The sequence below is a fragment of the Mustela lutreola genome, chromosome 8, assembly GCF_030435805.1.
Source record: "Mustela lutreola isolate mMusLut2 chromosome 8, mMusLut2.pri, whole genome shotgun sequence".
Lineage (NCBI taxonomy): Eukaryota > Metazoa > Chordata > Mammalia > Carnivora > Mustelidae > Mustela > Mustela lutreola.
Window position 1 is genome coordinate 63485852 of NC_081297.1, and position 23408 is coordinate 63509259.

The 23408-nt window shown below is 41.8% G+C and overlaps 1 protein-coding gene across 1 annotated transcript in view; it reads right to left on the reverse strand.

Moving 5' to 3' along the window:
* The window catches only part of SCN8A (sodium voltage-gated channel alpha subunit 8), a 179091-nt gene that overhangs the window by 99555 nt on the left and 56128 nt on the right, over positions 1-23408 (reverse strand). Inside the window, exon 2 of the mRNA XM_059185302.1 lies at positions 22203-22532. Within this exon, the coding sequence (XP_059041285.1) occupies positions 22203-22478 (276 nt within the window). The 5' untranslated portion in view covers positions 22479-22532. The remainder of the gene's footprint in view (positions 1-22202; positions 22533-23408) is intronic.

Below are 23408 nucleotides of genomic sequence, written 5' to 3' on the forward strand. Positions count from 1 at the left end.
GTGACACCTAAAGCACAAACAACCAAATTAAAAAGAGATAAATTAGACTTCATCAAAATTCAAAATTTTGTGCAACAAATGACACTATCAAGAAAGTTATTCCCCCACAGAATGGGGAAAATATTTGCAAATTGTGAATCTAAGAATGGTCTAGCTGCCAGACTAGAAAAGCATTCTCAGAACTCAACAGTAAAAAGACAAATAATTCAATTTTAAAGTAGACATTTCTACAAAGCAGCCAGACAAATTAGTGGCACATGAAAAGATGTCCAACATCATTTGTCATTAAGGAAATGCAAATAAAACCACAATGAGACAGTACTTCACACCTACCAGGATGATCGTAATGGAAAAAAAAAAAAAGAACATGGAAAAGAACAAGTGCTGGCAATGATGTAGAGAAGCTGGAACACTCACATATTACTGGCAGACGTAAAATGGTGCAGCCAGTTTGGAAAACAGTTTGGCAGTTCTTCAAAAGTTAAGCACAGAGTCACCATATGACCCAGCAATTCCACTCCCAGGTATGTACATACCCAGGAGAACTGAAAACAGGTATTCACACAAAAACTCATACACAAAGGTTTATTAAAGCATTATTCAAAATGGTACAAAAGCAGAAATGACCTGAAATGTCCACTGGTGATGGGTGAATAAACAAAATGTGGTCTATCCATATCATGGGATATTATTCAGTCTTTAAAAGGAATGAGATTCATTTATATGTTACAACACAGATGAACCTTCAAGGCATCATGGTAAGTGAAATAAGACAGACACAAAGGGACCGATATAAAGTTCTACTTCTATGAGGAACCTGGAATAGGCAGATTCATAGAGATGGAAAGTAGAATGGAGTTTACCAAGTGCTGGAGGAGGAGATATGGAAAGACTGTCTGATGCATATAAGTTTCCCTTTGGGAAGATGAAAAAGCTCTGGAAATGGATAATAGTGATGGTTGTACAAGATGATGGATATATTTAGTATCACTGAATTATACACTTAAAAATGGTTAAAATGGTAAATTTTATGTTACATATATTTTGCCACAATAAAAATATAAACATTATTATCTGAAGAGTGCTCAGTAAGGTGTTATTGACAAATTTATAAAAATCAGCTTTATTCCAAGTCAAATAATAGAATTAAGAAAAGTAATAGCCAAAGGTGGTTTCCTAACCCATTTTGAACTTCAAAATGATTGGAGGAACTTTTTGAAAACTAAAGACATCTGGCCCTAGAAAAAAAGGAAAGAAAGAAAGAAAATGATGGATTATTCATGTCACAACATGGGTGAACCATGAAAATCTTGAAAAGAATTCATACACAAAAGGACTCTATTTACATGAAATGTCCAGAATAGGCAGATCTATGGCGGAAAGTTGGTTAGATGTTGCGTAGGGCTGGATGGGGAAGGGAATGGGGAGTCACTGTTAAGGGGCATCTCTGGGGAGACAAGAATGTTCCAGAATTAGATAGTTGTGACGACTGAACAACATGTGAACAAAACACCAATGAACTGCACACTTTGAAATGGTGAACTAACTTGTGAATGATACCTCAGTAAAAAACAAACACCACAGCAACAGAACAAAAAAATAAACTGTTTAAGAAGTATAAAACATATAGAAAGGCCTAGAGAACAATACCACCAACATCCATGTACCCATCAGTAGCTGAAGAGACTAAGGCCTTACCAATGTTGCTCCTTCCTTCACGCTCTCCAAACACATCCCTCCTTCCCACAGAGGAAGCATGATTTTGAAACTGGTCTTGAGGTCCCACTTTTTAATGAAATATTCTCAATTACTCTGAGCTCTCCCTTTTCTGAACTCCTATTTATAGTTGGACTTCTTTTGCCTTTCATTCCATTCTAAATCTTTTTATTTAACCCTCCCACTGCCCCAACCAGTTACCCCAAAACTACGTTTTATACTCTCAGAGGGTAGGAGTCAATCTCACATTTCTTCCCACAGTTCCAATAACCCAAACCCATGCCACGCACTTCCAATAAACAGCTGCCAAAAATCCTTTCCTCTCATCGTCTAGTCTTTCCTAATCTGGCAGTCACGCCTTTCTCTCCCAGTAGGAAAGCAGTGTTGGTGTTATGCCATATATATTCTGGAAATGCTCAATTCACCATCCCTAGTGTTCGAGACTGCACTGTGACAATGTTCTTCCTGTTACCAGAGGGTACTGGCTCTGGTGGGACATGCTGAAGGAAAGCCGAATCCTAAAAGCAAAGGGAAGCAGTAGACCTAGGGTTAAGCTGAAGCAGGTCAGAGGCCAGGTCTTCCATACTTTGGTTACCCAAAGGAACAAAGACACCGGGACTTTCCAGAAACTCCCTCTCTGAAGTACTTGTACGCCTCTGGGTTTCTATAGCAACTCCCTCTATGAAAATGCCAAGCCTTTTAAATAACCTCCTCATTCAGCCTCCTAATATTCCCATGAAGTATGGGTAGGGGAGGGATTATTCTCCTGTATGCATTTTACAAAAGCTCAGGAGAGGGACACCACCTAGCAAAGGTCACGCAGCAAAGGTCACGCAGCAAAGAGCAGTATATTATGCCAAGTTTAGAGCCTCTTTACAGCTTCTCCTGTGCCAGATTGAGAGGCTGATTAGTGGCAATGTGGCAGAGAATGAGACTGGTATGGGGGATGGATTCCCTGGTGAATGAGAAATTTGAGCCCCTGGGGCACACAACATAAAAGCCTAAGCAGCAATGAAAGAAGCACTGGCCCATGTCCCAGGATCTAAAAACTACCAGGCCAGGTCTTTACAAAATCACCCACCTGCTTTAGAGGAAGACAGGGAACAGGACTTTTAAAAGTAGCGTACTCTACACCCTCCATTTCTCTGATCTTTGAGTTTTATCATGGAAAAATCATGGAAAGATGGGTCTAGAGGTCCACTGAGGGTACCTCCTACCGCGGAGTCAGCATCTGCACATGAACAACTATCTGCTAACTGCTTAATGAACAAATGCTTGTGTGTCTGAGTTGAGGGACTAAGAGAAGAGGCAAAAGAAAAAGAAGACATGAAGGAACGGAAACTGTTAGTCTTGGTTGAAGAAAAGCCAGGAGGCAGCTAGGATTCTGAATTAGTAAGTGAGGAGTTGGCAAGGAAAGTAGGGATTTTGGTGAATTTTAAAACTATGGTTTCATAGGTATAAAGGCTTTATTAAGAATATTTTATATGTGGGGCACCGGGGTGGCTCAGTGGGTTAAAGCCTCTGCCTTCAGCTCAGGTCCTGGTCTCAGGGTCCTGGGATCAAGCCCCGCATCGGGTTCTCTGCTCAGCGGGGAGCTTGCTTCCTCCTCTCTCTGTGCCTGCCTCTCTGACTACTTGTGATCTCTATTAAATAAATAAATAAAATCTTAAAAAAAAAAACAAAAAACAATATTTTATGTGGGGCATGTAGGTGGCACCGGTTAAGCAGCTGCCTTTGGCCCAGGGGCCCTTGGATCAAGTCCTGCATCAGGCTCCCTGCTCAGTGGGGAGCCTGCTTCTCCCTTTCCCTCTGTTGCTCCCCCTACTTGTCCTCTCTCTCTGTCAAAAAGTAAGTAAATTTTAAAAGAAGGAAAAAAAGGAATGTTTTACGTTTTATGTGTGAAGTAGAAATTTCATAATTAATTTAGGTATTAAATACTGTGCATAAAGTAAAAATAGTTTATCAGCACTCTTTCTAAATACTTCCATCCTAGGTCTTCATCAAGTATAAAAAGAAGATATCTTTTTTCCACTCAAAGAGAAACAAACACATGGTCCACACAAAACCACCTCCAGTGAAGATGAATCCTCCATACTTCTAGTAGCCAGCTGTATTACGATAAAACATACTTTATTGTTAAAATAACTAGTACATATGCTTAATGTATATGCAGTTTTAAACAAATGCATCTTTTTAAAAAAAATATTTTAGTTATTTATTTGTGGGTGGGTAGCATGAGAAGGCGGGGAGCAGAGGGAGAAGCAGGCTCCCCATTGGGCAGGGAGCCCAATGCAGGACTCAACTCCAGGACCCCGGGATCATGACCTGAGCCAAATGCAAACGTTTAACAGACTGAGCCACCCAGGTGCCCCCTTTCATAACTGCATCTTTAGCATAAAACAAGGTGGTGTGTAGACTAAGACAAGTATTCGAAGCTTAGGAATCTCCCTTTCAACACTGGCATTTGCAGTGCTCATGTGACAAACAGCCTCATGTATATCAGGAGAGAGCAAATCTCTTTAATAAAGAGCCACACAGTAAACATTGCAGGCTCTGTGGGCTGCACAGTCAACTCAAGCCTGCCACTGTGGGGCAAGGTAACCACAGACAACATATAAACAAGTAAGAGTGTCTGTGTTCCAATAAACTTTATTTATGGACAAGGAAATTGAAGTTTCATGTAATTTTCACACATCACAAAATATTATTCTTCCTTTGACATTTCCGTAGCCATTTAAAAGTGTAAAAACCCTTTGAACCCATGGGCCATACAACAACAAATAGCAGAGATGATCCGACCCACGGGGCACAGCTGGGTGAACCCTGTCACACACTAACACCAGTTCTGGACCTAGGCCCAACTGGCTACATAGGAGTTAATCACAGCAAAGAAGAAGTAAAACTCTCACTCTTTGTGGAAAATACGATACTTTATGTGGAAAACCCAAAAGACTCCACCCAAAAATTGCTAGAACTCATATAGGAATTCATTAAAGTGTCAGGATATAAAATTAATGCAAAGAAATCAGTTGCATTTCTATACACCAACAGCAAGACAGAAGAAAGAGAAATTAAGGAGCTGATCCCATTTACAACTGCACCCAAAACAATAAGATACCTAGAAAGAAAACTAACCAAAGAGACAAAGACTCTATACTCAGAAAACTATAAAGTACTCATGAAAGAAATTAAGGAAGACACAAAGAAATGGAAAAACATTCCACACTCATGGACTGGAAGAAAAAATATTGTGAAAATGTCTATGCTACCTAAAGTAATCTACACATTTAACACAATCCCTATCAAAATACCATCAATTTTTTTTCAAAGAAATGGAACAAATAATCCTAAAATTTATATGGAACCAGAAAAGACCCCCTAATAGCCAGAGGAATGTTGAAAAAGAAAACCAAAGTTGTCGGCATCTCAATTCCAGACTTCAAGCTCTATTACAAAGCTGTAATCATCAAGACAGTATGGTATTGGCACAAAAACAGACATATAGATTGAAGGAACAGAATAGAGAGCCCAGAAATGGACTCTCAACTCTAGGGTCCACTAATCTTTGACAAAGCAGGAAAGAATATCCAATGGAAAAAAGACAGTTCTTCAACAAATGGTGTTGGAAAAATTGGACAGCCACATGCAGAAGAATGAAACTGGACCATTTCCTTATACCACACACAAAAATAGACTCAAAAATGGATGGAAGACCTCAATGTGAGACAGGAATCCACCAAAATCCTTGAGGAGAACACAGGCAGCTACCTCTTCGACCTCAGCTGCAGCAACTTCTTCCTAGAAACATCGCCAAAGGCAAGGGAAGCAAGGGCAAAAATGAACTATTGGGACTTTATCAAGATCAAAATCTTCTGCACAACAAAGGAAACAGTCAACAAAACCAAAAGACAACTAACAGAATGGGAGAAGATATTTGCAGAGGACATATCAGATGAAGAGCTAGTATCCAAAATCTATAAAGAACTTATCAAACTCAACACCCAAAGAACAAATAATCCAATGAAGAAATGGGCAGAGGACATGAACAGACATTTCTGCAAAGAAGACATACAGATGGCCAACAGACACATGAAAAAGTGCTCCACATCACTCAGCATCAGGGAAACACAAATCAAAACCACAGTGAGATACCACCTCACACCAGTTAGAATGGCTAAAATTAACAAGTCAGGAAATGACAGATGCTGGCAAGGATGTGGAGAAAGGGGAACCCTCCTACACTGTTGGTGGGAATGCAAGTTGGTGCAGCCACTCTGGAAAACCGTACGGAAGTTTCTCAAAAAGTTGAAAATAGAGCTACCCTATGACCCTATCACACTACTGGGTATTTACCCTAAAGATACAAACCTAGTGATCTGACGTGGCATGTGCACCCAAGTGTTTACAGCAGCAATGTCCACAATAGCCAAACTATGGAAAGAACCTCGATGTCCATCAACAAATGAATGGGTAAAGAAGATGTGATACACACACACACACACACACACACACACACACACACAATGGAATACTATGCAGCCATCAAAAGAAATGAAATCTTGCCATTTGCAACAACATGGATGGAGCTAGAGGGTATTAAGCTAAGTGAAATAAGTCAATCAGGAAAAGATAGTTACCATATGATCTTTCTAATATAAGGAATTTGAGAAGCAGGGCGGGGGGTCGTAGGGGGCAGGGAGAGAAAAAATGAAACAAAATGGGATTGGGAGGGAGAAAAACCATAAGAGACTCTTAATCTCACAAAACAAACTGAGGAGGACCCGGGGGGAGGGGGATAGGGAAAGGGTGGTAGGGTTATGGACATTGGGGAGGGTATGTGCTATGATGAGTGCTGTGAATTGTGTAAGCCTGATGATTCACAGAACTGTACCCCAGGGGCAAATAATACATTATATGTTAATTAAAAAAAAAAAAAAAGGAAATGCAGATTCACAAGGCCCACCACAGAGGTTTGGGATTCAATAAGCTGCAGAGGAATCTTGCTCACCAGGATCTGGGAACCACCAAGTCATCTTCCAGGTCAATAAAAGGAGGGGTGGCTCCAAAACACCTGTCTTCAAACACTTAGGTTCTCCTGCTTTACCGGCCTCTACCTAGCTGTACACCTTGGGTGAGTCCCCGCTTCTCTCTGGATCTGATTTTCCTCATCTGTAAAATGATGGCATGCCCAGGCCTTTTCCTGCTCTGAGATCTGTGATTCTGTGACTTGGAGAATATGCAGAAGTATCTAAGAGGAAGTGCAACAAAGCAGCAAGCCATACTTTTGAGGAGAAAGTCTATTATTATTTATTCTTTCACATTACATGTTGGTAGAACTCTCCTGAATTTTGCTCTTTCATGCGATACTCTGTCAAAGCCCAGGGTCAAGAGCTGTGATACTACCCTGAAAACTATACTTATATGTGGGCAGGGGGCAGCACGGAGCAGTCCCAGGGCAACCCCACCTCCACGCCCCATTCTTGGCAGACCAGTGAATAGGAGAGAGAAAACAAATTGAGATGACTGGTGATGGGCTGACTTTAAAAATATATATATTTAAAGCATTTTAAGGCCATATGCACAACTAATAAAATCTTAGTAATCATCATTAAACTGCTGATAAGAATCTAGAAAAGGAGTTTAGTTCCTTGTTCAACATTGGATTCTTCAAAGTTCAGGAAGAATCAATGGGAAGGACAGCAAGCTTTGGATTCTTACAAGAATACTTCTTAAGCAATAATCACTTGGTGTCCATGAAGTCCAAAAATATTTTACCTAATCTGTCTTAAATTAGATCTTTGCAAAGTAAATGAGTTAAAAGGGAAACTGAAATTGAATTGTGGTTTACTGTCCAAGGGGAAATATCAGTTTATAATAACAGCCACTGAATGCATTTGAGCATAAGGCCCATTAAGAGCAGTGGAATAGCCCTTAACGAGTTATGGCACGGAGTATTAATAAATATGTCATGCCGGCATAAAATGAACCTTCTGAAAAGCACAGGCTTTTCATTTCTAATTAGCAGTGTGGGGCTTGGAGCCCAAGATGGAGGAGCTTTGCCACTGCTAATTCAGAGTAAGATGTATTCTGTTCCGGGTCTACCAAGACGGGGAGGGACGTTGTGCACAGCCAGGGACAAGCACATTCGCACACACACCGAACAAATCCTAGCATACTGCAAATGCAGTCCAGAAATGCACGCTCATACCCAAGTACTATAGTGCGGCCAGGATCATGGCATTTTGTTACCCTCAGCCCACCCTAGGATCAGAGTAATTTTTTTAATCCTACAAAGAGTACAGATTAAAATAATTAAGCGTTCACAAATATGAAAGGATGTTACAGCGAAAAGTACTCAGTGCAGGGGTGGAATATATCACAGACCAGAAAGCCTCTCAGAGAAGGGTACAGTCCCCAGCCCCTGGTTTACTGTGGGACACACGGCCCAGGAGAGTGGCTCTCCCCTCCACTGAGTTCTCCCTCCCCTGTGAGGTCATCAGCTCCCTCAGGGCAAAGGTAACCTGCAGGTAACCGATGACTTCTGGCTACAATGCACAGCCAGGGGCCCAGGGATTGCACCGATCTACAACAGGGCAGCTGGGAACCAATGTCCTTTGAGTCTAGCTAGCTACAGCTGTTACTGACACTGACATATGACTACTTCCCCAGGTATGCTTCCTGGATCTTAACTGTTTCAATCTCTAGAGAGGACTGACCCTCTCGTTTTTAGCTGAATTGTCTAGCCTTAAGTTCTTGTCTGCCTCAACCTTATATATATACCTTCTTTTCCCAGACCTATGTATCTCTTCTGAACCAGGCAACTGGCCAATTGGACTTGTAATAGTTCTTAGCTCCTTCCTGCCTAACTATAAATTGTGAGTTCTGGTGACTACTACTGGGGCAAATCATCTCTGCTTCTTGTTTCAGAGTGTGCGTGCACAGGCTTCCACCCAATAATGATCTGAGAACAGCTGACGTGAGGGCAGCTACCGCAGAGACAGCAGCAGCAGCCCACAGTCCACTTACCAACAGCAATCTGGCGCTCACTCCCAAGGAACTAGCCATAAAGCCAACGGAGCAGGCAACAAATCAAGGTCCCTTCAAAGTTCCCCTCTTTAGTAAAGCAAAATCTAATGTCAAATCTACTTTGGACTAGGAAGCTGTTGGGAAATAAATGACCTGTGCTGATGAAATGACTCCACCATGCTGAAAAGGGCCCAGACACCTTTCTTAATGTGCATCTGCTTAGTGGGTCCCTCGGGTGAAATCACGATTATAGTCCCATGTGCTTCTGGAAAGGCTCCAGCAAAGGCACAACTGGCCTGAATTTCTTCAGTACATGTGTCCTGGTACTAAGCTGCCTTTTTAAGAATACTGATCTAAAGCAGGACATGAAATATGGACAATTTTTTTTCCTTTAGGCTATATTTGCATTTGAATTATGAATATTTTATTTTATTTTAAAAAATTGTTTTGAAGATTTTATTTATTTGACAGAAACACAGAGAGAGAGGGAACACAAGCAGAGGGACTGGGAGAGGAAGAAGCTTCCTGCCGAGCAGGGAGCCCAATGTGGGGCTTGATCCCAGCACTCTGAGATCATGACCTGAGCCGAAGACAGAGGCTTAATGACCAAGCCACCCAGACACCCCTTTATTTTCATTTTAATTTTTTTAAGTAGGCTCCACAAACATGGGACTTGAACTCATAACCCTGAGATCAAGACCTGAGCCAAGATCAAGAGTTGGACGCTTAATCGCCTGAGCCACCCAAGTAGCTCAAACTAAGAATATTTAGAGCCATCATCCTCCAACTGTCTATTCCACTACACTGAGGATGGAGCAAGAGAGACCTCTAAATCCCATGTTTATGTTTTTATTGCTTTTGGTCATTGACAATTGTACCTGTGAGCCTATCTGAGGAATAATAATGAACATTAAGTACTTACTCTGCAGCAGGCAGCCTACAGCAACCACTCCGTGAAGTAGGAAGGTACTATAATACGGATTATTAAATCGAGGTAGAAAATCAGGTAGCTTTCCCAAGACTACAAAATTATTTATTAAGTGGCAAAACTTAGAATTGAACAGAGGTGGTCCAACTCCAAAGCCTATGCTCTTAATCATCATAAGACAACTTAAAAAAAGCTTCAAAAAAATCGAACTCCTCTCTTTACAGACAAGAAACCAAGCACAGACACCTCTGCTCACACTAACACCACTGGGCTGAGAATTCCTAGGGCCCAGTTCTCCTGGCGTCTGGTCCTGAATGCTTTTACCACACCTGGTCCCTGGTCCAATCTTGAGGCAATGAAGGAATCTCTCTTACTTAATACCTGTAATTCTGGCAAGAGGAAAACCTCTGCATAGGCCTCAGAGATCCTAGCAGCTGGTTATGGTTACAGTCTTTTTCCCAAGTTAAGCCGGATGAAGGTAATGCTTCTGATTTGGTTTGATCTTATAACCTCATGCCCTCCAACCCAGATCTGGAGCAGCTGACATGCTTCCTGCCCACACCCTTGTCACAGGAAGCCAACCCCAGCAGAAGAGTAGCGCTGGGCACCTGCTTCAGCACAGAGCCAGCAGGATGCTGCTCCCTAGAGGCCAGGCAGCTCTGAACCTCCTCCTCGGCCCCTCTTCCTCACCGCCCTTCAGTGTGAATTTGCCTTTGATCTCCTTCCCCTTTGCCCTCTTAGGATACACAGACTGCAGCTGCTCTAGGGGAAAGCAAAACACATGTTCATTACGTAAAGCATGTTAGCCCCTCTAGTCTCTCTATTCATATTCCAGGAGAGTCTATATCCTTGCTCTCCTCTCTCTTAGCAGCAGTGTGGTTTCCATGGAGGCTCGGAGGCCACAAAGACTTGGATTTAAGACACAGCTCCAGTGCTTTGTAGTGTCATGATCTTTGTCCACTTGTTTGGGTTGTTAAGATGCAGTTTTCTTACTGATAAAATAGGGATAATGACTAATAGTACCTACTTGACCAGGTTCTGAGATTTAAATGAAGAGTCACCAAAAGTCCTCACTACCGTGCCTAGCACAGAACAAACCCCCAAAGGACGTGGTGAGGCTGCTGCGCGGCGGTCACACAGACCACAGCTGCTCCTGCCCTCTCGCTGCCAACATGGGGTGGCCACAGGGAGACCCCGAGGGCTACCGTTCACGTTAGTTAGTACTCACACACTTGGCACAAGTCAGTAGGATAAGCCAGACCAAGTATCCAGTCACTAGGAGACACCCTTATGGCTGCACTGGCTCAAGACGGGCCCCAGATCTTATGTCAGACCTGAGAACTCTGAAAGTGGGAGAAAATAAACACGGCTTAGTATGCATACCCTGGGATCCAACCTGACCCCCTACATTAGGCTCCTGTCTTGGCAAACCACACTCCATGCTCTTGTCAAAACTACACTCACTGCTGGAAACAGTTCAGGCCTTCCCATGCCTCTCTGCCTTTGCATGCACCAGTCTTTCTACCTGAATTATTCTTTCTTCTCCTTTCCAACAGTTGAATTTTTTAACCATATTTTAATACTTTAAGGTCCAGCTCAACTATCACCTCCTCTCTGCAGGTGCCCCATTCAACTCTCTCGAACAGAATTATCCTTGCTTCCTGTGTGTCTCCACTTGGCACTTAATTCAATTAGAGCAGTTAACGTAGTGTTGTCATTTTCGTGTACACGTCTGTATCTCTCATTGGACTCTGAGATCTCTAAGGGCAAGGCTATGGTTTCCAGCTGCTGTTTCTCAGCTTAGCAAGCAGAGTGCATAATACGATGGCCATCTGGTACAAGGTGGAGAATTCCAACACGCATACTGAATATGTGAATTAATCTCAGACAGGAGGAATTGACCATACAACTATACAACTAACCTAGAACTATATGCAACTTGCCACTAGGTGTCTAATTGACCTTTTCCACCCTTTAGCTCATCCACCCATAAGAATGATTTGCTGTAGTTTGAAAAGTCATCTCAACTTTTCTGTGTCTCAGGTCCCATGCTAAAGATACAGCCTGAAACAAATACATTAAAAAACGAAACAAAAAACCCAAAACACCATACCCTAACTTCATATTGAGGCCGTGTAGAATGCTAGAAAATTATCTAAAAGTGATAGAAGAAAACAAAACAAAAAATCAGTCTGCAGCATACGCTACAGAGACAGCATGGTATGGCAGAAAGACCATGAATATTAAATCACACATCGCTGTGCCTGGAACCTAACTCTACCACACACTCACTCAGGGAATCTGAGCAATTAAGATTTCTGAGCCACAATATTTTCTTACTTATAAAAATATGCAACCTTCTACTGACAACTCCCTAATATTGGTAACCCTTAAGGACTGCAGCAAATTGGGGAGTCAATAATGATATCTAGAATTTGGGTGGTGTCAACCACGAAAGTAGCAGATGAAAGAAGGAGGTCTGAGGGGAGAAATGAGTTCAATGTTGAACGCACTGAGTTGACTGGAAACGCAGTTAGAGAGGCCTGGCAAGGTACAGGCTGGAGAGACAGATTCAAGAGGACTGAGAATGGGTGAGTGTGCCAAATGGGAGAAACGCGGGTACGGAACCTGGGAGAACACCAGCACTTAAGGGAGAGCTGCTGGAAATGGAAGAGAAGGAAAGATATAAGGAGCACTACACCAAGGAGAGAAGAGCTGCAAGAATCAGGGAGTAATCAACAGTATCAAATCCAGCGGAGAAGTCTGGTGGGTTAAGAAGTAAAACAGTATCTGATAAATTTGGCAATTTGACGTCACAGAGGATCTTATCTTGAGAATGTCAGTGGAGAGGTAAGGATGCAGAGTTCGGCTGCAAGGATGGGGAAGAGGGTAGAAGGCAGGTTGTCCTGATGAGTGAAGGCTACTCTTTACCAGTCTGAACGACAGTAGAAGAGAGGTTAGGCTAGCTGGTGATGTGAGCTCAAGTGAGGGCTCGTAGAATGGTAGAGGCTTTGGGAGTGCTTATAGGCTGAGGGGAAGGAAACAGGATGAGAAGGGAAAGACTGACAGACCAGAAAAGTGAGAGGAAAACTGAGAGAGTGAGGTTCTGGAGAAGGTTGGAAGGCTGGGTCAAAGGCACAGGGAGAGGGACTGGTCTTGAACAGTAGACAGGGGACCTCATCTGCTAAAACTGGAGAGATTTTTTTATTCAAACTTGCTCCCACAGGCCAAACTTTGTAACCTCAACAAAGTGTCTGGAATATTCCTAGAGTCAATACTCTACTGAACAGAGTCTGTATCAAAAGGTCTACTGCTAGATTCAGAGTTGGCAGAAATGGTCATATAATGGGGCAATCCTAATCTTGAACTGTGTCAGACAGGGTTAATTAAATGTAAAGAACAATATGTAAAGTACTAACAACTCACATGAATTTGTAAACAATTAGAGAAGTATTCCTCTTTATAATGATGCCATAGGCTTGTTCTCTATGACTAAGAAAGGATTTAAAATATGGTTAATTACTATCAGCAGATGATCAATATCATGTGGTCTTGAGAGGTCCTCCACTATTTCCAATGGCCATTATTAACTAACCCATTCAATAGGTCAATTTTTGTTAAAATAAAAATATTTCACAATCCTGTAGAAGCCATCAGAGACTAACTAAACAATCAGAGACCTAAAACTGTCAATCAGTGTGGCTGAGGTGGTCAGCTCATTCTAGCTCATTCAATCTCACACACATTCTAGAATTCAGGTGAAGGTGTCTCTTCTACACGAACATGGCTCAGAGCTTTGGAACTGCAAGTTTGTACTTGTGCAAGGAGTTGGGAAGACCTGAGGGATTTTTCTGGAGCAAATGCTGGGTTCATCTGCAGGTGGCCCTGTGACTCACACTGATGCTGAAAGGTACTGGACTCCTGCCTCTGCAGAAATCGAAGACTGGCAAAGTCTCTCAACAGAGTGATGATTCTGGTTTTTAAGTAACTCAGAATATCTGCATTATGGGTCCTTTTAAATATTATACTTGAGTGCTTGCTAAAGGCCTATTTAAGACACTGAGTACTTAGACAGCATGTAGCCTTTGATTCTTCTGTATTCTCCGCGTTGTCTCTTACCAAGGTATAGCACCGCAACCTCTCAAGTACCTGGGCCATATTATCTTTAATGCTCATACCATTATCTGTAATGATTTATTTCTTTACTTGTTTATTATCTGCCCCCCCAACGAAAACTAAGTTCTAAGAATAGCAGAAAAGGTTTGTCTGGTTTGTTCCCGAGGGCATGGAACAGAGCCTGGGCATACAGAAAACGCTCAATAACAATTTAATCAAATTTTCAAATGAATGACTGAATGCTCGACTCTGTCCTTAACCTTCCACAATCAATCACACAATCCTATCAGTTTATCTCCGTAACAGCTCTTGACTTCATCGACTGCCCTTACTTTTCACTTCCACTATCATAATTTGGACCCTCATCCCCTCATAGCTGGTCTCTGTCCCTCTGGTCCATCCTACAGACCACATTCACATCCCTAAAGCACTGCTTCAATCACATATCTGTACTCCCCAACACCTCCAGCAGTTCTCTGCTGTTTATCGAGTAAAGACCAAACTTGATTGTCCTATACCGAGTCCTTTGTGATCCTGCTCCAGCCCTCCCTCCCAGGCCTCATTTCCTAAGACTCCTCACTCATTTCCCCACATTCCACGCAAACCAGACTACTCAGCATTTTCTTCCATTGTCCAACACCCTTGTCCCTGAGCCTTTGCTTGCATTGTTCTTTCTGCCTAGAATGTTTCAGTTGATCCCTCTTTTCTAAATTCTGAAGCCTGATTCAAAGACTACTCTTACTATGAATTATGTAAGGCCCTTTCTGGGGCTCCATTGTCAAATATTGTCTCATACTATGCACTGCCATGTTATAAGCTACTTAAGGATAAAGAGCGGACTTTATTAATCTTTGTTTCTCCAAAAGAACTGAACAGATCCCCTGCCCCACAGTGCCTCACATACAGGAAGCACTCAAGATGTATTTTTGTTGAATAAATGGGTCATGTTTTATATGAGGCAGCCCAATTTGGTGTATATTCCAATGTCCATTTCTCTCATTTCCTTTACAAGTCAGTTAATACAGAGCGGGTAAAACAACTCACACAGCCCAGAAGGAAGCAAAACACTTAATAAAAGTAGACACGACAGGACAACTTATAATATTCAGGAAATAACATCCTTCGTATAATACACACATGATACCAATAAACGAAGAAGAGATTCAAGCACTAGGTGGAGGCTATTAACCCATGGCTTTTGGTAGTCTTTTCCAATTCTAATTTTCTACAAGAGGAGAGATAAGACTGGTAGCACTTAACAACAGCCGTTCAGCCCTCTGAAAATATCTAAAAGGTCAGGAAAACTATTTACTGATCTACTTCCTCAGTCCCTCAAGGAAACTAATTCTCTGGGAAAGGAAAAGATATACTGGGAATCAGTCTCTTTTCCCTCCAGAGTTCAATTCATTTTGGTCAATGGGAAAATTTTTATTAGAAAAAATATCATAGTGTCACCTTCCATGTTCAAAGCACCCAGAAAAGTATATAGCGTTTCCACATGCATTATCTCCTAAGATTAATTTAATCAACAGATATGGATTGAGGGCTCACTGTAGGGTAGGCACTGCGCCAGCTGATGACCACACAAGAGGATGAACAATGAACAGAAAAATATACGGCAGGTGTTGCTAAGCTATGGAGAAAAATGAAGCGGGGCTAGAGCAATAGGCTGCTTTGTTTTACATAGGCTAGTCAGGAAATGATCTTCCCAACAACCTGGCAAAATAGGTGGGATATTAGCTATTAGCATAATCTTAATTTCCTAGATTAGGGAAACTGACAGCCTGAATGGTTAAGTAACATGCTCAAGATTGCTTGCAGTAGACGGGAACAGGATCAGAAACCAGATTTCCCAACACTTGGTCTATTGCTAAGGTTTTAATGCTCAACTAAATTCCTTCCCCTCTAGAGAATGATGCTTGGAGAGTAGAAAAGCACCTCATACATGCGCATCCTTAACCCATCACCTGCTTGCCTCCCACTAGCACACAAACATTTGCCTCACTTTGATTTAGAGGATAAAATAAAAGAAACACTATTTTAAAAAATATTATTGCAAAATGGCTTTTTGTAAAAATAAAGTTTTGAAATATGTAGTTTTTATTTAGAACAAAAAGGAGCATCCAGGCTTATCGTGCAAAAGCAGGAAATGCAACACCTCTCATTAGCAATACTTCAAATCACACCTAATGAACATAAACTCTCCTTTAACAGTCTGTCTCTGCTCTGCACACCTGTTGAAGAGTGTGTGAAAACAGATTCAGCAAGGATTTTCTCCCAGGAATGCATGGGACTGCGTGCATGCATGCGTGTGTGTGTGTGTGTGTGTGTACGTGTGCATGTGTGTAAGGAAAAAAGTAAAAACATTGCTGGGAACAGGATGTCCTGCTATAGCTAACGTGAATTAAATCTAAAAACCACTTCTTAGTAAAAGTTGGGCTGCAAATCTTAATGTATCATAGAAATCCAGAAGGAGAAGGGATTAGGTCTGGTATAGAGAATCAAGTCAGGCTCTAAGAAAGAAGAGGCCCTAGGGTCTGGATGAATGGTGGAGTGTCCAAAGGTGAAGTTAAAGGACAGTACATTCTAAGAGGCGGAATTGGAGTCCAGGAGGCAGGGGACACTCGGGAAACAGGAAAGCAGGTTGCCATAGCTGAAATATGCTACGTGATAGACATATGTGTGAAATAGAATTAGGAGGATATAGATAAAGGTCCGACTCTTATCTTGCATATATTATAGGTGAGGAAATTGAAGCCCAGAGGAATTTGAGTGATTTGGTCAAGGGCAAACAAGGAGCAAAGGAAGAACTAAAACGGAAGTGTTTATATTGCCAGTTAGGTGCTCTTTTCACTATCACATTCTGTCAGTAGGCTGGAGGACTGGGACAGGTCGGAAATCATGCTCCCATCAAAAGTAAAAATATGGGGGCGCCTGGGTGGCTCAGTCAGTTAAGTGTCCGAGTCCTGATTCCAATTCAGGCATGATCAGGGTCACAAGATTCAGCTGCCCTTGTCCCTCTCCCTATGCCCCCGCCTCTTCTTCTCTAAAAAGAAAAAAAGAGAGAGAGAGAGAAGTAAAAGTATGTAGGGAGGTTAAGTAAACTGCCTTCAGATTACATGTCCAGCTGAAGAGTTGCAGGAGTACTGACACTGAGCCCAAGTCTCTGGAATGGCTTCTCCCATGCTGCTCGACAACTCAGCTCCTTCACTTCCAAAGATAAAATACTGGAGCTAATACAGACACCATCCTTTCCTTTAGAAGTCCTGTGCTTCTTAGGACCCATCCTTAAAAGAGTTATTAAACCATAGGGATTATCAGGAATGTGAATGAAAAAGCAGGTTCTTCTTTCTATCTCTAAATTTGCCTGCCTAGCTTCAGAAGAACTGAGCCAGTGAAGCTGAGAATAGATTAATAAAGTATTAGGAGCGCCTGGGTGGTTCAGTGGGTTAAAGCCTCTGCCTTCGGCTCAGGTCATGATCCCAGGGTCCTGGGATGGAGCCCTGCATCGGGCTCTCTGCTCAGCGGGGAGCTTGCTTTTCTCTCTCTGCCTGCCTCTCTGCCTACTTGTGATCTCTGTCAAATAAATAAATAAATAATAAAAATAAAATATTAGAAAAGTGGAGAACCAGAAATGTAACAAACTTGAGTTAGGAGGCATGGGTTTGAGCCCTGGCTCCACCACGAACACTGCTGTTGGTTTTTTGGGGGTGGGGAGTAGAGGGGGAAGAAGGGCTATACATTTTTTTAAAATATTTTATTTATTTATTTGTCAGAGAGAGAAAGAGCACAAGCTGGGGAGGGGCAGAGTGAGAGGGAGAAGCAGACTTCCAACTTGGCAGGGAGTCTGATGTAGGACTTGATCCCAGGGCCCTGAGATCATGACCTGAGCCTATGGCAGATGCTCCATGGACTGAGCCACCCAGGCACCCCTAATGGTGGCTTTTGACAAGTACTTCCCCTCATTAAATTTATAAAAGGAGGAAGTTGAATTACCTGATGTCTAAGGATATAATATTCTAATTTTCTATGATTTTAGGTAGATTCCAATTTGCAGGAAAAGAGAAATGAAGACATGAAAGTAAACTGAACTTTCGGAAACCACATGTAACTTCTTAATGCAATAGGCACATGCTCTATTTAAAGGCACATCAGTCCATCCCATAATTGAGATTTTTGTTCATAAGACTTTCTTATAAGAGGATATACCCATGGAACAAAATGGACACATAGATCAATCACCAATTTAAGAAGTGGGAAAAGAAGTACGAGCCAACTCTGAAGGACTTTTCAAGCTAATCCATAGACTTTCCTGCTGCACTACTTAAGATAGTTATCAGGAATATATGTGGCCATTTGAAATTGGACAAGTTATTATTGAGAACTGGAGAGACAGAAAGACACTCCTTCAAGTAATAGAAAGTCCTTGATTTGCTTTATTAAAAAAGCTGAGGGGCACCTGGGTGGCTCAGTCATTAAGCGTCTGCCTTCAGCTCGGGTCATGATCCTGGGGTCCTGGGGTCCTGGGATCAAGCCCCACATCAGGCTTCCTGCCTGAGGGAAGCCTGCTTCTCCCTCTCCCACTCCCCCTGCTTGTGTTCCCTTCTCACTGTGTCTCTCTCTGTCAAATATATAAATAAAATCTTTAAAAAACAACAACAACAAAAAGCTTAGAAGGGGGAGAAGTGAGTTGAGAATTTACACGGATAAAATGTAAGATTTCCTAGCTTCAGAGAAGGGAAAAGAAATAACAAAATTAAGACTTCAATGGGCTTATGAAAAGAGCAGAAAGAAAAACCAAGAACAAAGGTATTCAGAAGAGTTCAAGTTCCTTAGAATACTTATTTGTTTTTGCCAAAAAAAAAAAATGTATATATATATTTATACATATAAACTCTGGAAGACCCTCCTAACAGTGGTTACCTGTTCAGGGAGGCAGGAAGTGAGCAGATGAGGGAGAGCTGTAAAGGGGAGACTTTTCACTGAGTATCTTCAATTGAGTGTTTAACCATGTAGGTACATGACTTATTTTTATTTAACATAAGTAAGTAAGTAAATAAACATCCCCTAAATTCAATTATTTGCAAGAAACAATTGAAATACAAGAAAGCCAAAGAAAGGAGACATTAGAACAAAGTACCAAGAGACAAAGAAAATGTAGCACTGGGAGGATGGAGGAAATCCAAAGAAAGGATAACCTAGACTGTTTTTTGAGGACCTGTTGGGAGTGAAATGCAACATGGACAAGACTGCCGCAAGGACCTCAAGAAGTTTATGACAGCTCAAACCAGTCCCAGCTGGCACAAGAGTATCTTGAAATGACGACACACAGGTTTATGTCCCTGTGACCCGGGAGAGTGTGAAATCCACAGTGGAATAAAACCAGAACTGTACTAATAGGGAAGGAGTTTTCTTTCACCCTCTATAATAGAGGGAAGGAAATGAGAAACCAGTTCCAGTGAGAGCCATAAAAATGATTAATTCTGTAGAAAATGAGACCTATAAGGAAAAGAAAAGAAATCCACTTGTATCATTTAGCAAAGAAATTCTATTTTGCAAGAATTATTTAAGGCAGTCCCCAGGAAAAACAAACGCAAGGAAATGTCCCCTTAAAGTCATTTCTACTCTCAATATTTTTTGATTTGTGGGTTAATTCCCAGTGTGCTTCCTTGTAGAGGAGACCTTGCTAATTTGGCCTAGAGAAAGGCCTAGTTAGTAAGAAGTATTAGTAATGCCAGTGAAGATTTGCAGATAAACTTGAGCAAGCCTAATATTAATCAACTAAAAAAATCCCTTGCTTTGGGGTGCTTCACTGGCTTAGTGGGTAGAGCATGTGATTCTTGATTTTGGGGTTGTAAGTTTGAGCCCCATGTTGGGTGCTGAGATTACTTAAAAATAAAATCTTTAAAAAAATCCCTTGATTAACAGCATAATTAATACTTCTCAAGTGCTACTAATGTTCTGTCTTGTCATGAGTGTTAGTGTGTCTGCTTTATAATAGCCATTAATCTATGCATTTATATTTTATGAATTTTTCGCATGGCGGTATGTTTCACAATAAAAAAAAAAATTAGAAAAAAAAATACACTTAAAGTTCTCCTTTCTGCAAACTATTTACTCTTATGATGAGGCCAAACGCTAAAGTCAGCTCGTCTATCATGAAGAGCCAGTCAGTAATGGAGCTCCATCAACATCTATCCTATGCAAGGGATGATACCTATCAGGGCCAGAGACCTACCCTGTCTGAAGACTCACTCCGGTTCCAGGGACACTGACACCTGGGGTATTGGAGGAGAGAAGGGGCTATCTATGGGGCAGCAACCAGGGGAAAAGGCACGCAAAAGAAAACTGGCTCTGACAACCAACAGCTCTATGTATTCTTCCTACATTAGGTCAGGTTTAAGAAAGGGAGACTTAATTTGCATTTGAGTTAGAAAAATAAACAGTTCAAATAAAACCAAAGAGGTTTTAGCTACCTGAAAGGTCAGGGTCCAAGGGGCTTTACTTACCTTCTTATTGCTGTAAGAGTTTCTGAAAAAGTTGTACCATTGGCCAATTCACCTAAAGAGGCACAACTTAAGCCCTGTGATTTTTCACTGCTTTGTACCTCTTCTAAGATCATGGATATAAGGGTAGGAAAGAACAAGGAAACATTTCTAAAAATATTTCAGAATTTTACAATGAATGAAATTTTTGTCTAAAAATAGCCGAAGATTCCATGTTCCCTCATTCACTAATCCAGAATGTTACAGCCTACCCCATCCCTCCCCCATCTACCCCACTTGGCAAAGGCCCAGATTACAAAGTCGGATTTGAAAAAAGGGAAGAAAAAATGAGGAAATTAATGAAAGTTTATGAAAACTACTCAGTTCCAAAACTTGATGTGTGAAAAAGTCCTTAAAAATTCTGTCCAACTTCTCAGTTCTAGATGAGAAAATTTAGGCCCAGAGAGGTAGCATAGCTTGCTAACGGACATAAACTCGTTTTGATAAGTTTTTTTCTTTATTTACAACTTTCTTTTCCTATAATCTATTTGTGATAGCTTGAACAATACACATACAACAAAAGAGAAATACAGATAATAAACGTGGTGAATTATGGTAGAGTCAGGAGTTTTTACTTCTGGTCTACTGTTATTTCTATCATATTATGCTTGTTTCTGAAACTTTCTGCATTTCTCAGTGGAAGATAAAGATTACTCTTGCTACTTTGTTTTCTATTATGGTGCTGTCCTGAGCTGCAACAGAAGTGAGTGAAGGACTATTTCGTGTAGACAACGTCTTAATTATTTTTACCATCATGAACCAAAAATGACTCCACAATTATAGCGAGGTCAAGAGAGGTACTGGTCTCATCTTACTTCTGTCCCATTATTAAGCCAAGAAACTAAAATTTCTTCCAAATTATAAGACTGAAGGACAAGTTAGGGGAAGTTTATGAGGCAGTTTTGTTAATAAAGACAGTTCAGGTAAGCTCAGTATTTATGAATATGTAATTACACAAAGCCTTTTCTCCCCTCACCTATCAATCTAATTCTTTAAATGACATTTATTAAATGAGGGATCCCTAAAATGGTATCTGATGTCATTCCTCAGTATGCAATGGCTCGTTAGTTGGCTGGTGGATTAACTAGGGGGCTTTGCTTCTCCACCTGTTGCCTTGTTTCAAAAGATAATCATGAGAAAGAAACCCACAGTTTGGTCAAATATTTGTTAAGGGAGCCTGAAATTCTTGGCCAAATGAAGACTAGTGTTTATTTGTTTACTCACTTTGCTTCTTACTGGTAGGAATAACAGAATGGACTCTAATGTAAGAATGAGTGGTGGCTCAACCCAGACAACTGAGTAACAAGGCCAAACACCGGCTCTCTTCACTGTCCCAGTCTGGTTCACCTTATTCTGCTCCTATCTCCAACAGCTATGATCTAATGTCACCACAGGACAGAGAAAGTTTGGACAGAGTACACATACCTCATTTCCTTTATAGGAACAATAGGCTTTGCTGATATTGTAATCGTTACAGCATCTTTATAGTTAAAGATAGAATTTGGAATGTGTGTGGGAGAAATTCTACCTGGCTATATCATCTTTCACTATGCCAGCTTTTTTGGACTCTATTAAATAATCCCACTGCATTTATGTTCTCTTTTGTTTTGTTTTAATCTGTTTTCATCTTCTTCTGATCTGGCCTGGAGCCAAACACAGAAGTCTTATTAACAGAGTTGAGCAGTGTTAAGACCCATGAATGACCCTGAGCAGCAATTAAACTGAAAAAAATAAACCCCGTTAACCAGAACTGAAACAAAAGGTTAGCTACTTATCCAAACTTGGGCAAAAGGACAGCTCTTTCTCCCAGTCTCCCCTAAGCCTGTTAGGACAGGGGGTCTGAAGCTGGGTCGCTGCCTCCTCCAACTCACTTTCTGCGTCAAATAGTATGGGTCAAAGTCCTCCAGGGGAACCGCAACCAGGCCTTGTGGGATGTCCCCATAGATGAAAGGCAGGCTCTTCCCTGCCTCCAGGTCACTGTTTGGCTTGGGCTTGCTGTCCTCATCGTCTTCGCGATGGCTGCCCTCGGCCTTCGGCGGTTTCTTGAGCTTGCTCTCGGCAATGCGCCTCTCGATGTTTGCCAGTGACTCGGGGGTGAAAGGCTTGAAACTGTCAGGGCCTGGTGGTGCGAGCAGCCGCGCTGCCATCTTCTCATCCTGCAGCAGCTTCGTTAGTTGTGCTGCGGCCGGGACAGGTCAGCTCTGGAAGAAACGGCAACACAGACATCAGTAATCAATTGCTGCTCTGAAAAGAGGCCAGACCAAACCATCTCACTCCCGACCTTTATTCACAACGTCCGCAACACACAGCTTCTTCCATGACTCGGTTATTTTTCTCTCTAGAAAATCTGTGGCGTGAGCAGGCTAGGTGAGGCTCATAACTGCCCCTCCGGGACTGGCTAGCCAGGAAGATCCCAAGATGGGAGTTTCCTGAGCTGCTAGTTTTTCTTCTTGACTTAGATGCCACTCACTGTTTGCACCCGCATATGACTACAGAGTTACATTCCATTCCCTCGTGGAACTCCTATTCTAATAAGGCATATTTAATATTACCCAGGGGCACATGTTAGCTTGGGGAGCCTTATATGCTCAAGGCACCTTCCTTTCCTGGTACTCTAGTCCCTAAAGAAATACTCTTCCTTCCAAATACAACGCAAGGGCAAACTGTCACTCTTTTCCAATGTCAGTTTCTGAAAACACTAAACCCTTCAAAACTTTAAGGTTTGCACAAAATGTAGATCAAAGAGCTGCCATCTACTTTGGCTCTTCCGTTTCAAGTTATTTTTCAATTCATCAAGATGTGTAAAACCCATCTGGTATGAGAGTCCAGAAGTACCTCTTCGATGACCGAGATCCTGCCAGGGACAACTGGGGGTGGGGCGGGGGAACCAAACGGCAGAGGACGCTCGGAGAACTTCTGAACACAGCACTGCAGCGCCTGCCGCAGGGCAAAGGAGGGCAGAAAGGCCTGTGTGCGCCCCAGATGAGCTCAAACCAGGAAGGACACAGGTGAGGAGAGAACAACAAACCAAACGTCCCTTCTAAAAGGAAAAATGAGGGGCCCCTGGGTGGCTCAGT